The 21,336-nt window shown below is 37.0% G+C and overlaps 1 protein-coding gene and 1 pseudogene across 1 annotated transcript; both read left to right on the top strand.

Moving 5' to 3' along the window:
* The first annotated feature begins 7,125 nt into the window (after positions 1 to 7,125).
* Positions 7,126 to 8,813, top strand: LOC131942526 (protein mono-ADP-ribosyltransferase PARP3-like; annotated as a pseudogene).
* A 6,775-nt stretch (positions 8,814 to 15,588) lies between these two features.
* Positions 15,589 to 16,734, top strand: LOC131942534 (sodium-dependent phosphate transport protein 2B-like). The gene is made up of 2 exons (XM_059302437.1): positions 15,589 to 15,601; positions 15,863 to 16,734. The coding sequence occupies exons 1-2, from the start codon at positions 15,589 to 15,591 to the stop codon at positions 16,732 to 16,734; spliced, it is 885 nt and encodes a 294-aa protein (XP_059158420.1).
* The last annotated feature ends 4,602 nt before the right edge of the window (positions 16,735 to 21,336 follow it).

Here is a 21,336-nt window from a genome sequence, read left to right as displayed (position 1 = left end):
AGAGAATAAACACCATCTTAAAACAAACACCACATCACATTACGGAGGGACAGATTTAGGCCAATTTTACACAAACACTCTAGCTGTATTCAAAACAAACAAAAACATCATAGGAGATAGCTCAAAGAAAATTTATGACACTCTGGTCAAACAACAATTAGAACCATTACACAATAGAATTAGGTGGGCCAGAGAACACAACACTATAGACATTAGCGACACCTTCAGGAACCTACATTGTAAATACATCACACCTAAAGAGAAAGAAATAGGGTACAGACTTATATATAATACAACACCCATCTCAACAAACACTAAGGCCAACACCAACATAAACATCACCTGCCAAATGTGCAGACTAAACATACAAGAAACGGAAACACACATATATTTAGAGTGCAAAACAATACAATTAGCAAAACAAACTTTAGGTAGAGCTCTTAGTGCAACACATACTGATATAGTTAACAAAGCAATAACCCTCAACAACATAATTAAAACAAAAGACAGAAAGAAGGACGAGAACATTTTGACTGCGACTGCTATTTTTAGACATACTCTTTGGACTACCCGCAATAAGACAAAATATGACCGAAAATATACGCTGACACGGACGTGGACTCTATTTTTAAAGCAGTACTGAGACAAAGACTGGGGACTGACTGTATCACCTAGAAGAACTTTAGCATAGCGGAAATTGTCTGCTTTAGGACGCAGACGAGAACCTATTAAAATTAAAACATTAAAACAGTACATTTTTCTAACGTAGCAGACGACGGAACCATTCTAGCGAGACAGTGACCGACTTCCCAACTCTCCCCTCCCAATGGGAGACTACCCATTTTACTAAATTTAGAAATAAATTATTCCCCTTTTCAAAATTTTCTTTAGGACGGAACAGAAAGACTAAACAACCCGTGGTAAGGTGAACGACAATGACCGACAGGTACTAAGACTTACAGAGGACATGACCTAAAGAACAATTTAAGGACTGACAAGAAGACTGGCCAAAGGGAAACAACAAATAAAATACACACATTATACACTAGGAAAGGTTACATGCCTTGACGCTTTGGCAGGTAAAACATCGCATTAGACACAATACTTCACCGAGTCTAACATTCCAAGCTAAGCAACTAACCCCCGCCTTTTGCCATAACCTCATGTCACTCTATTCTTAATTTTCATTTAAAGCATTAGTCCTTAAATACCATGGAAGCTATGTTTATGCCTATTTTTTTTAATATAAACTATATATGTAAAACAATATATTCCTTTTGGTTTGGCAACCACAATTCATCTTCTTAAAGTTTAAACTGAGCTTTTAAACCTCTAGTTTTGCAGGGAACTCTGTACAAGCTCATATATTATCCTATGTAAAAACCTTGGTTGCTAAACATGTTTACTTTTGTACCATTATAAGCATATGTCACATGGTACAAGGCCTATATTATATTTTTGATGTACATGTTTTAAGCTTTTGATGTTGCCATCATACAATATGTGTGCATGCCATACTATGTTATGTGTATTATGTAAAATATGTTGCTGCTATTGTACTTGTTGTAAAGTGCCAATAAAGACTTTTTTTTTAAAGTGAAGCTTCTAAAGTTGTTCTTGCCGGGATTTAAACATTTTCCCACACTAAATTCTGCCACAAAAATTATCCCGCACAAAATTCTCCCACAATGAATATTCCACACTAAATTATCCTACACAAAATTCTCCTACACTAAATTCTCCCACACTAAATTCTCACGAATTAAATTTTCTTACACTAAATTCTCCCACACTAAATTCTCCCACACTAAATTCTCCCACACTAAATTCTCCCACACTAAATTCTCCCACACTAAATTCTCCCACACTAAATTCTCTTAAACTAAACGCTCCCACGCCAAAAATCTCCCAAATTTAAACGATATAAAAATAGTTTCTACTGAAATCACCCAAACATTCAACTCCCCGATATTAGATTCCATCACACACTCTCCCACCCCCCTTAGAATATTAGTGTTAGTCCCAGGAGTGAACCAAGGTGTAACACAGTTCATACCGGTTTGCTCTCGTTGTTTCATTGTTTGAGTCAAAATATCTAGCGAGTGGAACTTTTTTGTTAAGGGAAAAAACAAATATTGAGTTCATTTCAAGGGAGGTAATTATAAAATTAAACGATAGAAAGAAATAGAAAAAATAATAATATATTTTCAAGCAAAAATAAGTAAACCACCTTTTGTATAAATTATAGAAAATTATGTTACAAAAGAGTATTTAAAAAACTTTGGTAGTTACTAAAAATTGTTAATTACAATTCTTAGTAATTTTTAATTGTTAATCGAAAAATTAGATGTTACTTATATCAACCGGCTTTAATATTTATACCAAGAAAATTTACTTGTCATCGCTAAAATTGAGTCATAGACCAGAATCAACAGCTTTTTTTTTATTTAAAAAAGACCATCCTACTTGGAGATTTAATTTTTAGTCTTCTATAGCAGGGGTCGGATACCTTTTGAAGCTGAAGAGCCAAAAGTTACAATATTCAAAATTTCCCTGGTTTTAAAGAGCCACTAACATTTTTTTTTTTTAATATTTTATTTTTCTATTAAGATTATTAGTATTTGTTCAAAGAGCTGGAGAGCCGCATCTTGATATCAAAAGAGCCGCATGCGGCTCGCGAGCCGCAGGTTGCCGGGACGTTGAGCAAAAACTAAATGCACCATGCACTAGAAATGGACTATGCAACTATCACGAAAGTCAACAATGGGGTTGCGCCCATTTTTGTTCCCTCTAGGTCGAGAGATCCGGAGAGGAGCCACACGGACTACGGTTCGGGCGGCTTAATGAAAACTTGGGCCCCATCCTTTGCAGCCAAGTCAACAACCGCAACCCCTGATCTACCACAGGAAGAATGTCCAGACCCCCATCCAACTGAAACAACTACTATGCAAGCACTCATCACTTCAAGAGGTCAACCAAACCTGCAAGGTTATATAATAAGACAGCCTATCAGCAATCATCAATATACTTTTACTATTGTCCGCCTCCTGTAGGAGGGGTGACTGGTAAAAGTGGTGACTAGAAAGAAGCGCAACGGAAAAAAAGCGCAAAGCAAAAAACGCAACGGAAAAATTTCTCCCACACTAAATTCTCCAACACTAAAAATCTACCAAATCTAAATTCGATACAAAAATAATCTCCACCAAAATAACACCAAACATTCGACTCCCTCTTACTAGATTCCATCACACCCCCCTTCCCCCCACCCCCCTCAGAATATTAGTGTTATCCCCGAGAGAGCACCAAGGTGTAACACAAGTTCAAACCGGTTTGCTGTCGTCTTCTGTTTCTGTCATAATATCTCGCGCTGTCATATCTCGCGCTCAGAACTTTTTTGTCAGGGGAAAAAACAAACAATATTTTTTTATAAGGGCAGTAATTATAAAACTAAAAGATGATAAGAAATGGAAAAAATAATACTATATTTTTAAGCAAAAACAAGTAAACTAACGTTAGCGTAAATTATTGAAATTTAATTTACAAAAAAAGTATTTTAAACCTTTGTTGAATAATAACAAAGTGTTAATTACAACTCCTAGTAATTGTTATTTGTTAATCGAATAATTAGAATTTACTTATATCTACCAGCTTTAATATTTATACCAAGAAAATTCATATTACATATATGTGATACATATTATTGCAAACTCTTGAATTATTACTAAAATAACTTAACCATTGGGTCGGCAACCTTTTGAGACAGAAGAGCCAAAAGTGACAATTTACAAAATTTCAAAGTTTTTAAAGAGCCGCCAACAATTTTATATTACTATTATTACTATTATGATCTTTAATTAGGATTTAGTATAAATATTATATATTTTATATATATATATATATATATATATATATATATATATATATATATATATATATATATATATATATATATATATTTGTGCAAAAAAAAATTAATTTCGCAAGGGCGGAACCCCAGTGGAGTGGGGGGGGGGGGGGGGTAGAGGTGCAATTTGTCTCTATATACTGTACAAAAAATTACAATTTCTTATGGGCGGCGCCCGAGTTAGTGCATTTTTGTCAATACACGTTTTGGCGCCCAGAGTTCCAGAGCGGGTATGTTAGTACTTGGCATCCGTTAATCGGGCGTTCTGCATTGCCAAGTCGAAAGGGTTACTACTATATTCAGCGGCAAAACTGCAACAGACGCAACCGCCGGCACCTCGTCCATTGCGCGACCCGAAGAGCCCCGGGCTCACCTGCGAGCACTATAGCGCCTACATTTGTTTGTTTTTTTTAAAGTCTGTACACTATAGACACGATGAGCAAGAATGCGTTAACTTTAAACAGCGCGATAGGCTATGGATACAATGTATTGCTATAGTCGCTCACTAAATTGAGTCACTGCAGAGTGCGATTTGGCGCCCAGGGCTTTCCCGTGAGCACCAAGCGCCTACCTTAGTCTTAAGGAGCACCCTACAAAACGACATTCCGACATTCGATAATTAAACCGAGCTAGGGGCCGTGCGCGGCGCCTTGGCGGTAGTGTTATCGGGTTCACGGAAACGCCACTTACCGTCGGTAGTGATTAACTGTGATATTACGGTGAGTGATCAACTTAAGGCTTTCATACAGCACGCCATGGTGGTGGGCGGTAGTGTAGGAAACCAGTGCCCCGATAAATATGATCCAAACACATGAATTGTTTACATTTAAATAACTCACGTTTTAGGAAACAAGGAAGTAGTTCTACATTGAAATATCGAGTAACTAAATGTTCTAATAGAATAGCGAGTGTTTAATGTTTATATTTATTATTATATCGTTCATTACTGAGTGTTGCAGACTAATACATTTATGAGTTTTAAAAATAAAATAAAATAATTATTTATGTTTGTGCATCGAGCTGAAGAGCCGCATCTTTACACCTAAAGAGCCGCATGCGGCTCGCGAGCCGCAGGTTGCCAACCCCTGACTTAACCATTAACTGTCAATTCTAGACTTAGGGCACATGCAACTGTCTAATCTAGACCCTGGGCATATGCAACTGTCTAATCTAGACTTTGGGCATATATACCAACTAATCAACTCAAGAACTCTCAAAGATCAACTACGCAAAACTCTCTCATCTACTATCCACAATTAGTTCGATATCAACAACTTCACCATTAGTCTGACAACACCCACCTAGGAGAAATCTTAAGTGGGGGGTTCAGTCACAACCACTATCAAGTCAACTCGACATCCCTCATAGATCAACTACTCAAACAACTTCACGATTACTCATCTCTCATAAAATAAACATTCGTCAACAGCCTCACTTCGCCCATTTCAACTACTCGACCAAGCTTTCGACTACTTCACCACTCTCAAATTCTTCTCGTCCACAATCCTCGACACAGCAATATTACGAAAAATAAACATTCCTCAAAAAACATTATTTCACCCACTTCACCTACTTGAGGTTGATTAAACCACACCCAGAAGGACAACTCCACCCCCCCCCCCCCACACTCTAATGATTTCCTTAGTCTACACTACAACACCACATAATCATTTCTCCCACACTAAATTCTCTCACACTAAATTCTCCCACACTAAATTCTCTCACACTAAATTCTCCCACACTAAATTCTCCCACACTAAATTCTCCCACACTAAATTCTCGCACACTAAATTCTCGCACACTAAATTCTCTCACACTAAATTCTCCCACACTAAATTCTCGCACACTAAATTCTCGCACACTAAATTCTCCCACTCTAAATTCTCTCACACTAAATTCTCGCACACTAAATTCTCGCACACTAAATTCTCCCACTCTAAATTCTCTCACACTAAATTCTCGCACACTAAATTCTCGCACACTAAATTCTCCCACTCTAAATTCTCTCACACTAAATTCTCGCACACTAAATTCTCGCACACTAAATTCTCCCACTCTAAATTCTCTCACACTAAATTCTCGCACACTAAATTCTCGCACACTAAATTCTCCCACTCTAAATTCTCTCACACTAAATTCTCGCACACTAAATTCTCCCACACTAAATTATCCCCCACTAAATGCTCTCACACTAAATTATCCGCTACTAAAGTCTCCCACAGTAAATTCTCCAAAACTAAAAATCTCACAAATTCTAAACTTGATACAAAAATAGTCTCCACCATAATCGCCCAAACATTCAATTCCCCCACACTTCCCCCATCCCCCACCCCACGTGAAACTAAACATTGACACAGAATATAAGCGTTAGTCCCGAGAGTGCACCAAGGTATAAGGGGGTCATCCATAAATGAAGTCACGCTTTTTTTGACGATTTTTACCTCCCCCCCCCTCCCCTCCGTTCACGTCGTCACAAAAAGCAAGAACCCCCCACCCCCTGAAATGACGTCACACCTCAACCTACAACCCCCGTCAAAATTGCAGTTGAATTTTTTTTAAACATCGATATTTTTTCCAAAATCTTGTCTAAACTATTACAATTTATTAAAACAGTTATCTAAAACGCGAAATAACGTCTAAAATTTCGTTTTCTAACATTGCTTTTTTATAATGCAAAAATGTGACGTCGCAACATCTGAACCCCCCTCCCCCTCATCAAACATCGTCACAAAATTACGGACCTCCCCCTCCCCCCTACGAGTGTGACGTCATTTATGGATGACCCCTAACACAGTTCACAGCGGTTTGCTGTCGTCTTCTGTTTATGTAAAAATATCTCGCGCGTTGAACTTATTTTTTTTTGTCAGGGGAAATAACAAACAATATTTATTTGCAGGGAGGTAATTATAAAATTAAACGATAAAAAGAAATAAAAAAAGTATTAATATATATTGAAAAAAACCACAAGTAAACAAACATTACAATTAATTATAAAAAATAAAATTAAAAGAAACATATCTAAAAAAATTTGGTGATAAATAACAAAATGTTAATTACAACTCCTAGTAATTGTTAGATGTTAATCCTATAAATAGTAAACACTAGTATCAACCATCTTTAATATTAATACCAAGAAAATTTGTGAAGCGATGTTTACATTTGTCAGAGAAACTGCGTGTTTTATATCTGTTTTACTGAAGTCCCACTTAATTGCATTGATAATCAGATAATGCCACCTAAAAGAAAGACTGGAGGTAAAGCAACTTCATCTAAAGCTAAAAAGGCTAAAAATGAAAAGGAAGAGGAAGAAATAATAACTCCAAATACATTGAAAGATAAAATAGCTAAACTAAAGGAAGCTGATAAAGGAAAAGTTAAAAAACACAAACCAGATTCAATTTGCCCAAACAGTAACAATGCTCAGGTCTATGAAGACTATGATGCTATGTTGAACCAGACAAACATTGGCCAGAACAATAACAAATTTTACATAATACAGATTTTAGTAATAGGAGGAAAATATTATACTTGGAATAGATGGGGAAGAGTGGGAGAAAGTGGTCAGAATGCTTTAAAAGGTCAACGTAATGATCCTAAAGATGCGATAAAAGATTTTGAAAAAAAAATTTAATGATAAAACTAAAAATGCATGGAGTGAGCGTGATAACTTCAAACCAGTTAAAGGAAAGTATACTTAACTTGAAATGAATTTGATATAGACACTAAGAAAATGCCTCTAGGAAAGCTAAGTAAAGCACAAATAGCAAAAGAATTTGAAGCTCTGGAAGCAATTGAGGAAGCTGTTAACAATAAAGCGTCTTTAAATAAAATAAAAGATCTTTCATCAACATTCTACACAATAATACCTCATAGTGTTGGAAGAACTGTGCCTCCACTTCTTGATACTTTAGAAATGATTCATAAAAAGTATGATATGTTAGCGGTTTTAGGAGATACCGAGCTTGCACAAAGCATTCAGAAAGACAGAGAAAAAGCTAGTGCTAACACTAATGACAGCACATTGCCTCATCCATTTGATGTTAACTATGGACTATTAAAATGCAAACTTAAACTTTTAGATAAAAAGTCCAATGAATTCAAGGTAATTAAAAACTATTTTGAAGCAACAAAGGGAACAAGTGGTTGGAAGAAACAGAAACTTACAGATGTGTGGGAGGTTGATCGTGAAGGAGAAGCTGATAGATTTATAAAAAATAAAGATATTGAATACAGAAAACTGTTGTGGCATGGCACCAATGTAGCTGTGGTCACAGCTATTCTAAAAAGTGGATTAAGAATTATGCCACACAGTGGAGGTCGTGTTGGGAAAGGCATCTACTTTGCATCTGAGAATGATAAATCAGCTGGATATGTGCGTCCTACACAAGGCAAAGGTATACTGTTTTTAAATGAAGTTGCACTGGGGAAACAGCATAAAATTACACAAGACAAGCCATCATTAGTTAGTGCACCAAAAGGATATGATAGTGTGTTGGCTTGTGGCCAACAAGAACCGGATAGTAAATTTGACACTACTCTGAAGTTTGATGGCCATGATGTTATAGTGCCTCAAGGTAAACCAAAAACCATTGATGATTATTCCAGCAGCAGCTTCTATCAATCTGAGTATCTGGTTTACAGAGAAGATCAAGTGCATATTCGCTATTTATTGTTGTTTGATATGTAGTCATATTTTGAATAGTAATAATAATTGATTCACTTCTACTTATAATATTATCAGAATTTTAGAAAATACTTAAACCTAGATAGCACTTGATTGTTGTTTTGTAACATTTATGGAGAACCATATGCAGGCACATTTTCTTATTGAATATATTGATTATTTTGTTTTTAAATTTACTTTATTGATATCTCAATTAAAGCAATAAATTGTCATCCCAAAAGTAAATCACGCTTTTTAAAACTATGTCTACCTCCCTCAACACAGTCATACAAATTCACCCCACCCCCCAATGATGTCACACCTTAGTCTACAACCCCCCCCCCCCTCCCTAAAAATGCTGTTGAATATTTTTAAACATCTATTTTTTTCTAAAATATTGACTGTGCATGGTCAACATATTGTATTTTAATCAATTTCACTTACAATTTATTAAAACAGTTTTTTTTCAAAGCAAAATAACTGCTAAAATTCAGTTTCTAACATTACTTTTTTAAATGCTAAAGTGTGATGTCACACTATCTTGCACACACACACACCCTGTATCACACATTGTCACAAGGGTGACGCCATTTATGGACGACCCTTAATTTACTTTTCTATATAAGTGACTGAATAGGATCATCATCATCATCATCATCATCATCATCATCATCATCATTATCATTATCATTATCATCATTATAATCATCAGCATTACCATCATTATCCTTATCATTATCATTACCACCACCACCATCCATCATCATCATCATCATCATCATCATTATCATTATCATCATTATAATCATCAGCATTACCATCATTATCCTTATCATTATCATTATCATTACCACCACCACCATCATCATCATCATCATCATCATCATCATCATCATTATTATCATCATTGTCATCATGTTCGAGACAAAGATACATGGGACAGTTGAAGTAGAGTTCATCTGCTTCTGAAACCTCAGCATATGAAGAGATAGTGTGGTCAGCACTATGTCAAGCTGCCTTTATTTCCCTAACTTGAGTTACGTACCCTTCAGAACTGTGTGGACAAGTACATATTATTGACTTGAACCCAAATTCGAAAGAGGTTGATGGTTGAGATTAGGTTAATGGTTGAAACTAATGTTTGACCTTGGTGGTTCAATTGTCTTGGTTAACTTTTGTTCGTAAGTTAAATGTTTAGGGCAAGTTGTATACACCAGATTTCAATGCGTTAACGTTAGAGATTGTTGCAAGAACTTCACGACTTCATGGGACGGCGTAGTAGAGCATTCGACTGCTAACACGAAAGTCTCGAGTACGAAAACGGGATGTATTCATTTGAACATCCCTGAGTCCACCCAGCTCTGATGGGTATCTAACTCACATCAGAGAAGGTATAGGCGCTGGGCATACTGTTGACTACACTATCCGTTTACATACCAGGGTCAAATGAACAGATGAACTCTACTTCACTAGCCCCATAGCCCTTCAGATTAGAAAAGGGAACAATACTAGACTTTACGGCTTAGCGGTAGAGCGCTAGACAGCTACCTGCCGGTAAGAGGGAATAGCTTAGAGGGTACAGCTCTAGTAATCGAATCTTCCACTTCCGTCCGCAGCTTAGCGCATGCGTGGGCCGGAACCAGACATGGCACCAAGACTGCACGAGCACACCCTGTAGTAACAAGACATGGGGCATCCAGAGGCTCGTCACACAGGTCGACTGTGACGCTTTCCAGGGCACGAGGTCAGAGGTCGACTGTTGTAGGTTGAGGATAGGTAAGCCTAGGGGTCAAGGTCGTCTGATTTTGTATGGATAAGTATCCGGGTCAAGGTCGTCTGATGTAGGGTGGGTAAGCCTCGGGGTCAAGATAATCTAAGGAAGGTTATTTATAGGTAAGCATTGGGGTCAAGGTCTTCTGATGTAGATAAGGGATAGGTCAGCCACGGGTCAAAGGTCATTTGAGATAGGTTAAGGATAGGTAAGTCTGCTATTTTGAGCGATTTCATTAGTAACAAGAGCTATACACACACAAAAAATGAGAGTGTACCTCATTTTTTATCGCGCTTCATCCTTTATTATTTTTTCTTTTTTTGCTTAAGCATCAACTATATTTGCAACGTCAACAAAAATACTCTCATCTACATCAAAGCATATAAATATCCTCACATACCGATCCACATATCCAAATACATCCACCAATATCCAACCATACGTTTCATATTGTACTCATCAATATCCAATTAATCCATATTCACTCATCCATATACATTTATTCCCATCCATTTATCCATATCCACCCATCCATAAAATCTCAGATCTATTCTCTTTTCCATATCTACTCATCTTAATAGTCTCATCAATATCAACTTATCCATATGATGCATAAACACTCATCCTAATCCACTCCCCATATCCACACATCCATATCCATATTGTCTCAGACCAGTAGCGTACGCAGGGGAGGAGCAGGAGGAGCGGCCGCTCCCCCTCTGGCCATTTTCAGCAAAGTGGCGCCTTTTTGGAAACTTTTTAAACTCAAAGTTTTAAACAATGATATTTGTTGGCGCCTTTTTGGAAACTTTTTAAACTCAAAGTTTTAAACAATGATATTTGTTAAAAAAACTATTTTTGGTCGGCACATATATGTAAATCACAAGATTTCTTTTTATGCAGCAATTAAGCATTATTGTACTAGTCTAGTAGTGTCTACGTCTACAACATTTATTAACAGCTGCATCAGTTTGCCATTCTAAAAATAACCATTACGATGCATTGCAATGTTTAAAAAACCTCTACGGCAGTACCACTTGACAAGAGGGGTGTTACGTTTAAGGCAACTTTATAATGTATTTGCTTTAGAATAATTGAATTAGAAAATGTTATACATAAAATTTCACACATAATTACTTACCCCCTCCCCCATGGACCCCTCTGTAAAAAAAAATATTGTCATAATACCACTGCTACTTATTTAAATCTATTTCTGTAATATATATTTGTGTAATATATATTTGTGTAATATATATGTATGTTTAGAACAGTCATCTAAAAACTGACGCTATGTTCACTCTGAGTTGGTTATCTCCCCCCCCCCCCCCCCGCCACACACACACCTCACCACCACAATTGTGTAGAGCGACATTATTGTCACACCTAGGTATACACTGGGTTGGATAATTGACCTAAAGTGAACGGACAGTGGTAAATGAAGCTGAACTTAGCTTTTTAAACGTAAAACTCTGTGAATATTGTTTTTGCAATTACCAGTAAAAAGGTGTGTGATCAATACAGTGATCTAACCCATACCTATCACTATGTTAAAAATTATCTTTATAGAACACAAAGAAGCCGTAGTTAATTAAAATATATGATCTGAACTAAAAGACCGATAGTTAGTTATATGTATGCTATTATTCCGAATGTTTTTCTATATACCCAAAAGCGTGGTTTTATACCAACTCTGATTTTAAAAACTTTCATTATGCTGTAATACTTTAGCATTTATGATGAAGATATATTAAATTCTTATTATAGACAAAAACAATTTATAAACACGAATAGTGTTAAACAATTTCATTATATTCTAAAGTAATTATTTATTTGTTTTGACATTATAATTGAATGTGTAGATATATACATATTAATATTAAGAGAGTGATTATTTCCACTATTTCACTTGTCTTTAACAATTTCCCAGGAATTATTATGTAAGAAATTTTTTTTTTTCAAGAATTACAAAACAGATTGTGTTACGTTCATTGTTTTTGGTTGTAGTATATGTATATGTATATATATATATATATATATATATATATATACATATATATATATATATATATATATATATATATATATATATATATATATATATATATATATATATATATATATATATATATATGTGTGTGTGTGTTTAGATTGATACAATTTTTGTTTTGTCGGCCTACATTGTGTGTTTTTTCTTATTTCTTCAGAATGCTACTTTCAATTTATTTTACATCATAGCGAAGTAATACAGCTAGTAATTATATATATATATATATATATATATATATATATATATATATATATATATATATATATATATATATATATATATATATATATATATATAGATATATCATACACGTATATAGAACGTGTTAAAAATTCGGCGCCTTTTTTTGCTCTTTTCGCTTCCCCTACAACGAAAACCTGGATACGCCTCTGTCTCAGACCTATCCATTCATCCATATCCATATCATCTTAGACCTATCCACTTCATCATCTTGCCAGTCCATATCCACGTAGCTGCATCCACATATCAAGTCATCCATACCCACCCACCTATATATTCCTAAACCTATCTACTCCATCATATTGCCAGTCCATATCCACGTATCTATATCCACCTATCCACTCCACCATATCCACCAGACCACCACCAGACCACCACCAGACCACCACCAGACCACAACCAGACCCTGGACTGCTCCGGCGTCAGCAGCTGTTTCAGCTCCAGCTCCCACAACTTCTCCCTCTCCAGCTGCGCCGTGAGCAACGTCAGCGTCATGGACGAGCTTGTGGGTGAGGACTTCTCGTGCACGCTGTACACGAGGGATGTGGAGAAGATGACGTGCTTTAAGGAATGTGAGTACTGGGAGCAAGGCCCGACTGCTATGGTGTCTTTATGCTGCGGGGTTACGTAACTACGCATTTTTGTTTTTTTTTAATCAGCCACGCAATAGATTTTTTAAGATCAGCCACTCAGTACTTTTTTTTTAAAATCAGCCACGCAGTAGTATTTTTAGAAATCAGCCACGCAGTAGTTTTTTTTTGAAAATCAGCCATGCAGTAGATTTTTTAAGATCAGCCACGCAGTAATTTTTTTTAAAATCAGCTATACAGTAATTTTTTAAGATCAGCCAGGCAGTAATTTTTTAAAATCAGCCACGCAGTAGTTTTTGAACGAGCAGTCATGTTGTATTGTAAGACTTTGAGAACGCTGCGCACACAAAATACACGTTGCAGGCCACCTTTTCCCCCTAGAGAGAGCACTGCCCGCCAGCCTCAGTGTCGCATGAGGGAGGTGGAAAGGCTCAGCGAGGCATGGGCGGGGTTAGTTTCAGCTATGTAAGGGCAGAGTTTCTTTCAGGCATTTCCTGTGTGAAGTGGGTGGAGAAGTCCAAGAACTAACATTTAGCCCCAAACCCTCAGACAAAATAGAATTTTGCTTTTAATGGAGAATATTCTGAATATATACTTGTCAACCCTTTTCCCAACCGGAACTTTAAATGTCCCACCCCCAGAAAAAATAATTGATGAAAGAAACACTGAGCATATGTGAAAGGGCAAACCCACTTTGCAGATCCCCCCCCCCCCCAAACGAAATAAGTGTTCCCCCCAACCCCCCGCACCTCCTCCCAGAGAAAAAAAAAGGGAAAAAGTCTGAAACAACCACTGTTACTTTGAAAGTTTCAAATCGAACAAACTGGACATGTCGTTAATGTTCTGGATATTTTGTAGGATTCGGTCAGGTGAAATCAATATAATCGAGGAGATCATTTCCAAACTGACTGGATGGTTTAATCCCCCCCCCCCTAATTCATCCTTCCATAAGTTCAATGTAAAAGAATTTTTAAAAAAAAGCAGTATTATCCTTAAATGAAGTTCATGGCAAATTTAACTGGCTTTTAATAATTTCAAATTTGAGCTTGTGCTAATGTCGTGCTGGAGGTTAAGTAAATATATATATCAGGGGTCTCCAAACTACGGCCCGATGGCCGAATGCGGCCCGCGAGGTCCTCTCATCCGGCCCGCGGGGATCTTTATGTCCACGGAAAAATTAAAGTTTGTTGGAGGTGGCTGAGGAACTTTTACCAGAAAATTCAAAGCAATTTGAAAATGTAGCTTTGGCTGCAAATACTTTTGCTCGCCGTGTTGCAGACATTGGTGAAGATGATTAATTTAATAAGGTCACATGGGCTCAACCATAGATAGTTCAGAGACATGTTGAAAGATACAAAAAAAAGGAATCGCAAGATTTACCATATTACCCAGCAGTAAAATATCTGAGTTGTGAGAAAAAGTCTGAGCATGGTATTTAAGTTAAGAAAGGAAATAGGTTACTTCCTAGAAAGTAAAGGCAAGCCACAAGCATTAATATCTGATGAAGAGTGAGTATAGAAATTGGCCTATAGTGCAGACATAACTATTCATTCAAATTTTCTGAACCTAAAACTACAAGAGAAGGAAATTTAGTTTCTGATCTATACACCGACCTAAAGCCCTTAGATCCAAAACTTGTCATGTTTTTGGAACAAGTACAGGCCAACAACTTGGCGCACTTTCAGCAGTACAAGGTCTTCATGGCTGAAGCAACAGCTGAGTTCCCTACGTCATTTCCATGCGAGATCAACACAGACCTCCAGCTGCAGTTTCAGTAGAGGTTTTCTGACTTGGATTAAAAGGCAGAAGAAGTGAAACCGTTTCAAAATACATTTGAAAAAAATGTGCTCAGTTGCCTAGTTGAACCATAGCTGAATATCATAGAACTGCAAGCAAATTACCTCCTTAGAGACAAGTTCAAAAAAGGGCGGGTGGGTTTTTATAAGTTTTTGCTCAAGGAAGACTTTCCTAATATTGAAACTTTTGCATCAAAGGACCTTTCAAAGTTTGGAACAAGATACCGGTGTGAACAAACATTTTCAAGAATGAAATACGAGAAGAATAATTTGGGAACAAACTTGGACCTCGAGTGTTTTGTCGGGCCTCGAAAGTGTTTCTTTCAGACTTTTTCTCCAAGACGGGGGGGGGGGGGGAATGGGGGACACTTTAAATTTTATATATATTTATATAAATTATATTTAGTGGGGGGGGGCACGAGACGTTCTTCGGGGGGGGGGGGGGGGGGCTTCACCACCCCAAACAGTCGCCTGGAAGAAACTCTGGCCCCCGAACTGATATTTAATAGTTAATGCGGCCCTCGGACTGAAGGGTTTGGAGACCCCTGATATATATTTATGAAATGAACATTTAAGGATGTCATTAGAAGGTTGGATATTTGTCTTTATGAAATTAACATTAAAAATTAGCTTTAGAACTGTGGTTAAGTAGCAGAGGTTCACAACTAAGCCATAGCTTAAAATGTTTATATACATATTTATAATTTTCTAAATCTCTTGAAAATCCCGGTTTTCTTTATATGAATATAAAATATATAATTAAAATATTTTTGACACAGTTAACTATAATTAAATACTTTAATGCAAATCTGTTGTTTGTAATTTATGGTTTATTTTATTTTAACCCTTAGGTGAGTTTTTATTCAAGGGAATGTACTCCACATTAAACGACAAAGCTATCGGAGCAATCATGCTGGTTATCTCCCTTACCATTCTCTGCCTGTGTCTGGTCGCCATTGTCAAACTGCTGCACTCCCTTCTCCAAGGCCCCATCGCTCTCATCATCAAAAAATTCAGCAACGCGGACTTACCCGGACCGCTGGGATACCTCGCCATCATCATCGGCGCCGGGTTGACCATCATCGTCCAGAGCTCCTCCATCTTCACCTCCACCCTCACCCCGCTCGTCGGCATCGGGGTCATCGAACTCGACCGGATGTACCCTTTGACCCTAGGGTCAAACATCGGCACCACGACCACGGCGATTCTCTCAGCCTTAGCCAACACGGACGGCCTCAGAAACGCGTTACAAGCAGCCTTCTGCCACCTCTTCTTCAACATCACCGGCATCCTCCTGTTCTACCCCATCCCCTACCTCCGCTTCCCCATCCCGCTTGCCAAATTTCTAGGCAACTGCACGGCCGAGTACCGCTGGTTCGCCATCGTCTACATCCTCCTCATGTTCTTCCTCTTCCCCGCCCTAGTCTTCGCTCTCTCCATCCCGGGCTGGTACGTCCTCCTCGGCGTCCTCGGGCCCGTCTGCCTTCTCTTCATCATCATCGGCGTCATCAAATGCCTGCAGGCTAAACGTCCCCAGAGCCTGCCCAGAAAGCTCCAAGACTGGATGTTCCTACCCCAGCCGCTACGGTCTTTAGAACACTATGATCGCGCCATGCACAAAGTCTTCTTCTGCAAGCGGTTCCAGGCAGACTCTACCGAGAAGACCGACACTGGGGCCACGTCAGACAGACAACCTAACGGAGTGTCCAGCACGCGACTTTAGTTTGACCACGTAACATTGTTTACAAAGTTCGATGATTGAAAACCTATTTATTCTATAATGTTATTTATATTTGTAACTTGTATATGATTAGATAAATTACATTCGTTTTGGTTCAGTATGTATATATAGCATGTATATAGCTTACAGAATTTTTTATGTGATATATTATATAAAAGATTAATTTGTGTTAAGTTTTTTTATATATATATATAAATATGTTTTTTTTTGGAATTTTGAGCTCTTTGATCTTATTATAAGAGTTTTGTGAAATTTTATACATTTTTAATAACACGAAAAAGTTGATTTAATTCTAATATTGTTATCATATTGTTGTCATTTAAAGCTTTCGAAAATATCTTTACTGGTCCAAACTTTTATGGAAAAGCAAACGTTGGGTCACTTTAACGGAAAGGCAAACGTTGGGCCACATTTACGGAAAGGCAAACCTGGGCCACTTTTATGGAAAAGCCACTTTGCTTAGCCCATATAGAACACTTCAAGCATAACGCTCGTTGACACAAAATGTACGAACAGATCTGGAAATAGAAGTAAAAAAATTCGATTAAGTAAGATGCCAATTAGTGCCCCCCCCCCCCCACACCGAATATTTTTGACGGCGTGGTCGGACTGTAGAGCACACAACTGCTAACACCTCTGATGGGTCCATGACTCAACTTACGGAAATAAAGGAGGCAGGATATACTAATGAACACACCGAGGTCACAGAATCAGGTGAACTCTACTTCATCTACCTCATTGACCGCCTTGTTTTATAGAGTAACTACTTTTTTTATCATTTAAAAAGTGCGAAGCGCTAGACTGTTAGTGTTTCTTCCAGACTAGGGTGAAAACTAAGCATAGTCAATGTACACGGACCACATAGACCACAAAAACAGTAAATTTTATGAAAACCTGGAACAATTACAACCAACCGGGGACTTCAATTTCGTGGAAGACAGTTTAGACATTGTAGGACCAAAAGACATAATTCGAAACCGCTTAACCGCAGACAAACCACACGCCGACTAAGTCAACAACATTAAAACATATTTCAATTTAGTTGACACATACATAGCGCAATATCCACACACCATACAAACCACCCACGGAAATAACAAATGTGGAAATAGATTCCGTCTAGACAGAATTTACGCCCCAGTGAACATGAAAATCAACACAGTAGAACACCTATTCTCAACACTACAGTTTAGCGACCGTACAGCAGTTCTGACAACTTTAAAAAATGAACAAACACAAAACAAACCAAAACATAACACATACTGGAAAATCATTAATACACTATTACTAGACGAGCGCTACATCAAAACTATAAAAGACATAATGCAATTTTACACGCAGTCTTCATCAAAATTTAACAAAATCCAACATTGGGAAAATTTAAAACAAGACATTAAGCGGGTATCTATTCAATATGCTTGTAGCATTAATAGCGTTAGGGCCCACATAGAAACTAAACTAGAAAAAAAAACAAAAAACAACTAAGTATGCTTAAGGGAAAAAACAATAACAAAGAACAAATAGACTCATAAGAAACGGAACTTTCGAAAATACAAGAATATAAATATCGAGGGGCACAAATCAGAAGCAAAATAGAGCAGATAGGTTCGGAAAACCAAACACACCACACTCTCATACTAGAACAAAGCATACAAAGATCAAAACAAATCAAACAAATAATGGACGAAAACAACCAAGAGACGACTGAACCAAGAACGATTTTAAAATCGACCCGTGCTTTTTATTTAACTTATCTTCATAATATTTTCCCCTTCATGCCCAATACACAAATGGCAGATAAAGTACAGATCGTGTTTCAATCACCTCGGCATACAGTGAGATAATGTGGTCAGTACTAAGCCTATCCGCCTTAGTTACCTAAGGTGCGCCAGGTACCCATCAGAGCTGGGTGAACTCACGGAGCCCAACAGAACTGAGCCCGGATCCGAATTCGAGACATTCGGACTAGCAGTAGAAAGCTTTGTGTTTAGTATTATAGCTTAAAAAGTGTACTCTTACTTTTGTAATTTAGCGCTTGTGAAAGCTCGTTAATATATAGGTTATTTGACATGCTTTTTCTCTACTATTTAGTCTTAGATGAAGAAATAAACAAAGTACCTTTATAAAAATGACGCAATCCGTCACATTGTCACATAATCCGGAGGTCGATTAAACCACACCCAGAAGGACAACTCACCCACCCCCCACTAATCCAAACACCCCCACTCAAATTACCCACAGTAAACCCAATCACACGTAGATTTATTTATATACACACAAACACTCAAATAATTTCCTTTGTCTACACTACAACACCGAACAATCATTTCTACCACACTAAATTCTCACACACTAAATTCCCCCACACTAAATTCCCACACACTAAATTCTCCCGAACTAAATTCTCCCACACTAAATTCCCACACACAATATACTCCCGCACTAAATTCCCCCACACTAAATTCCCACAAACTAAATTCTCCCGCACTAAATTCTCCCATACTAAATTTCCCACACGAAATTCCCCCACACTAAATTCCACAAATCTAAAGTCCCACACACTAAATTTTCTCGCACTAAAATCTCCCACACTAGATTCCCCCACATTAAATGCTCTCACACTAAATTATCCCGCACTAAATTCTCCTACAATAAATTCTCCAAAACTAAGAATCTCCCAAATATAAACTCGATACAAAAATAATCTCCACAAAAATCGCACAAACATTAAATTCCCCCATACTAGACTCCATCACCCCCCCCCCCCCCCCCTCCCGCCACCAACCCACCCCACGTGAAAATAAAAACTGACACAGAATATTAGTGTTAGTCCCGAGAGTGCACCAAGGTGTAACACAGTTCACAGCGGAAGAAAACAAACATGCCAAACATGCGCATCCACACACCAGTGGACAAATCAGTGTTACCTAACAAAACAAGAATCGCCACGACAGGAAACTCCGTGTATATGTATAGATATATATATATATATATATATATATATATATATATATATATATATATATATATATATATATATATATATATATATATATATATATATATATATATATATATATATATATATATATATATATATATAGTATATTGATTTTTAAGAACATTGTGGCTACCAATACGGATACCAAGCCATTAAGCGACAAAGTTTTCGAAGAAATCGGGCCTTTACTTTCAGCAAACAAATATTTAGCCCTGTTCATCCGAAGCTGTTTCTGAAGGATATAGACAAGCAAAGAAGCTGGGGAAATGGCTACCATGGTAATGGGGTGGGAAGGGGTGATTGTACTGCGGATGGGAGGGAGGAGTAATAACAGGTGGGTAATGTCTACGACCTGTGCTATTATACCCAGCATTATATTTATAAATCATAGGTTTATGTTATGTTCATAGGTTTATGTTAGGTTGATAGGTTTATGTTAGGTTGATAGGTTTATGCTAGGTTGATAGGTTTATGTTAGGTTCATGATAGGTTTATGTCAGGTTCATGTTATATTCATAGGTTTATGTTATGTTCAGAGGTTTATGTTAGGCGTATGTTAGGTTGATAGGCTTATGTTAGGTTCATGATAGGTTTATGATAAGTTTATGTTAGGTTCATAGGTTTTTGTTAAGTTCAAAGGTATATGTTAGGTTCATGATAGGTTCAAAGGTATATGTTAGGTTCATGATAGGTTCATAATAGGTTTATGTCAGGTTCATGTTAGGCTCATAGTAGGTTTATGTAAGGTTTATAGGTTTATGTTAGGTTCATGTTAGGTTTATAGGTTTATGTTAGGTTTATGTTTGGTTTATGTTATGTTCATAGGTTTATGTTAGGTTTATAGATTTATGTTAGGTGCATTTGTTTATGTAAGGTTTATAGATTTATGCTAGGTTCATAAGTTTATGTAGGGTTCACGTTAGGTTTATGTTATGTTTACGATTAATTCAATTTAGGCTCTTGTTACTGTAATATCGAGTGTAATTTAGTAATTCGTGTTACGTTCAATTAAGGTGTAAAATTAAGCAACTTGCTAGCATTCAGGTAAGTTCATAACAAGTTCATGTTAGGTTCATGTTAACTCCACCTTTAGGTCATTGGTAGGTTCATTATAGGTTCAAATTAGGTTCAAATTAGGTTCATGTTATGTTTGACTTAGATTATAGTTTCATATTAGCCACATGCTAGCTTCAAGTTAGGTTTATGTTAGTTTATAGTAGGTTCATGTTAGTATTATGTTAGGTTGAAGTTTTGTTAGGTTTATTTTAGTATTATGTTAGGTTGAAGTTTTGTTAGGTTTATTTTAGTATTATGTTAGGTTGAAGTTTTGTTAGGTTTATTTTAGTATGAAGAAAGGTCCTTGTGGTGATCAGTTTATCGTGTGTACCTTCTTTTCTTCTTCGTTTTTAATTTTAGTGTGGGAAAGGATCCCCTCCGACACTATTAAGTATACGTGTCAACTGGTTATACGCCAGATAGACTGTTGATTCCGATTTCAGCCTGCTTTTCTTTTTTTGGATTTGCTTCCATAGCCTTTGTCTAACCAAGAAAAAACTACAAGACAGCAGTTGTTTGATTTTGGA

The sequence above is a fragment of the Physella acuta genome, unplaced genomic scaffold (genome assembly GCF_028476545.2).
Source record: "Physella acuta isolate Inbredline_101_S28 unplaced genomic scaffold, ASM2847654v3 ptg000410l, whole genome shotgun sequence".
Taxonomy (NCBI): domain Eukaryota; kingdom Metazoa; phylum Mollusca; class Gastropoda; family Physidae; genus Physella; species Physella acuta.
Note: the sequence above shows the minus strand (reverse complement) of the source record. Positions and strands in the feature narration are given on the sequence as shown.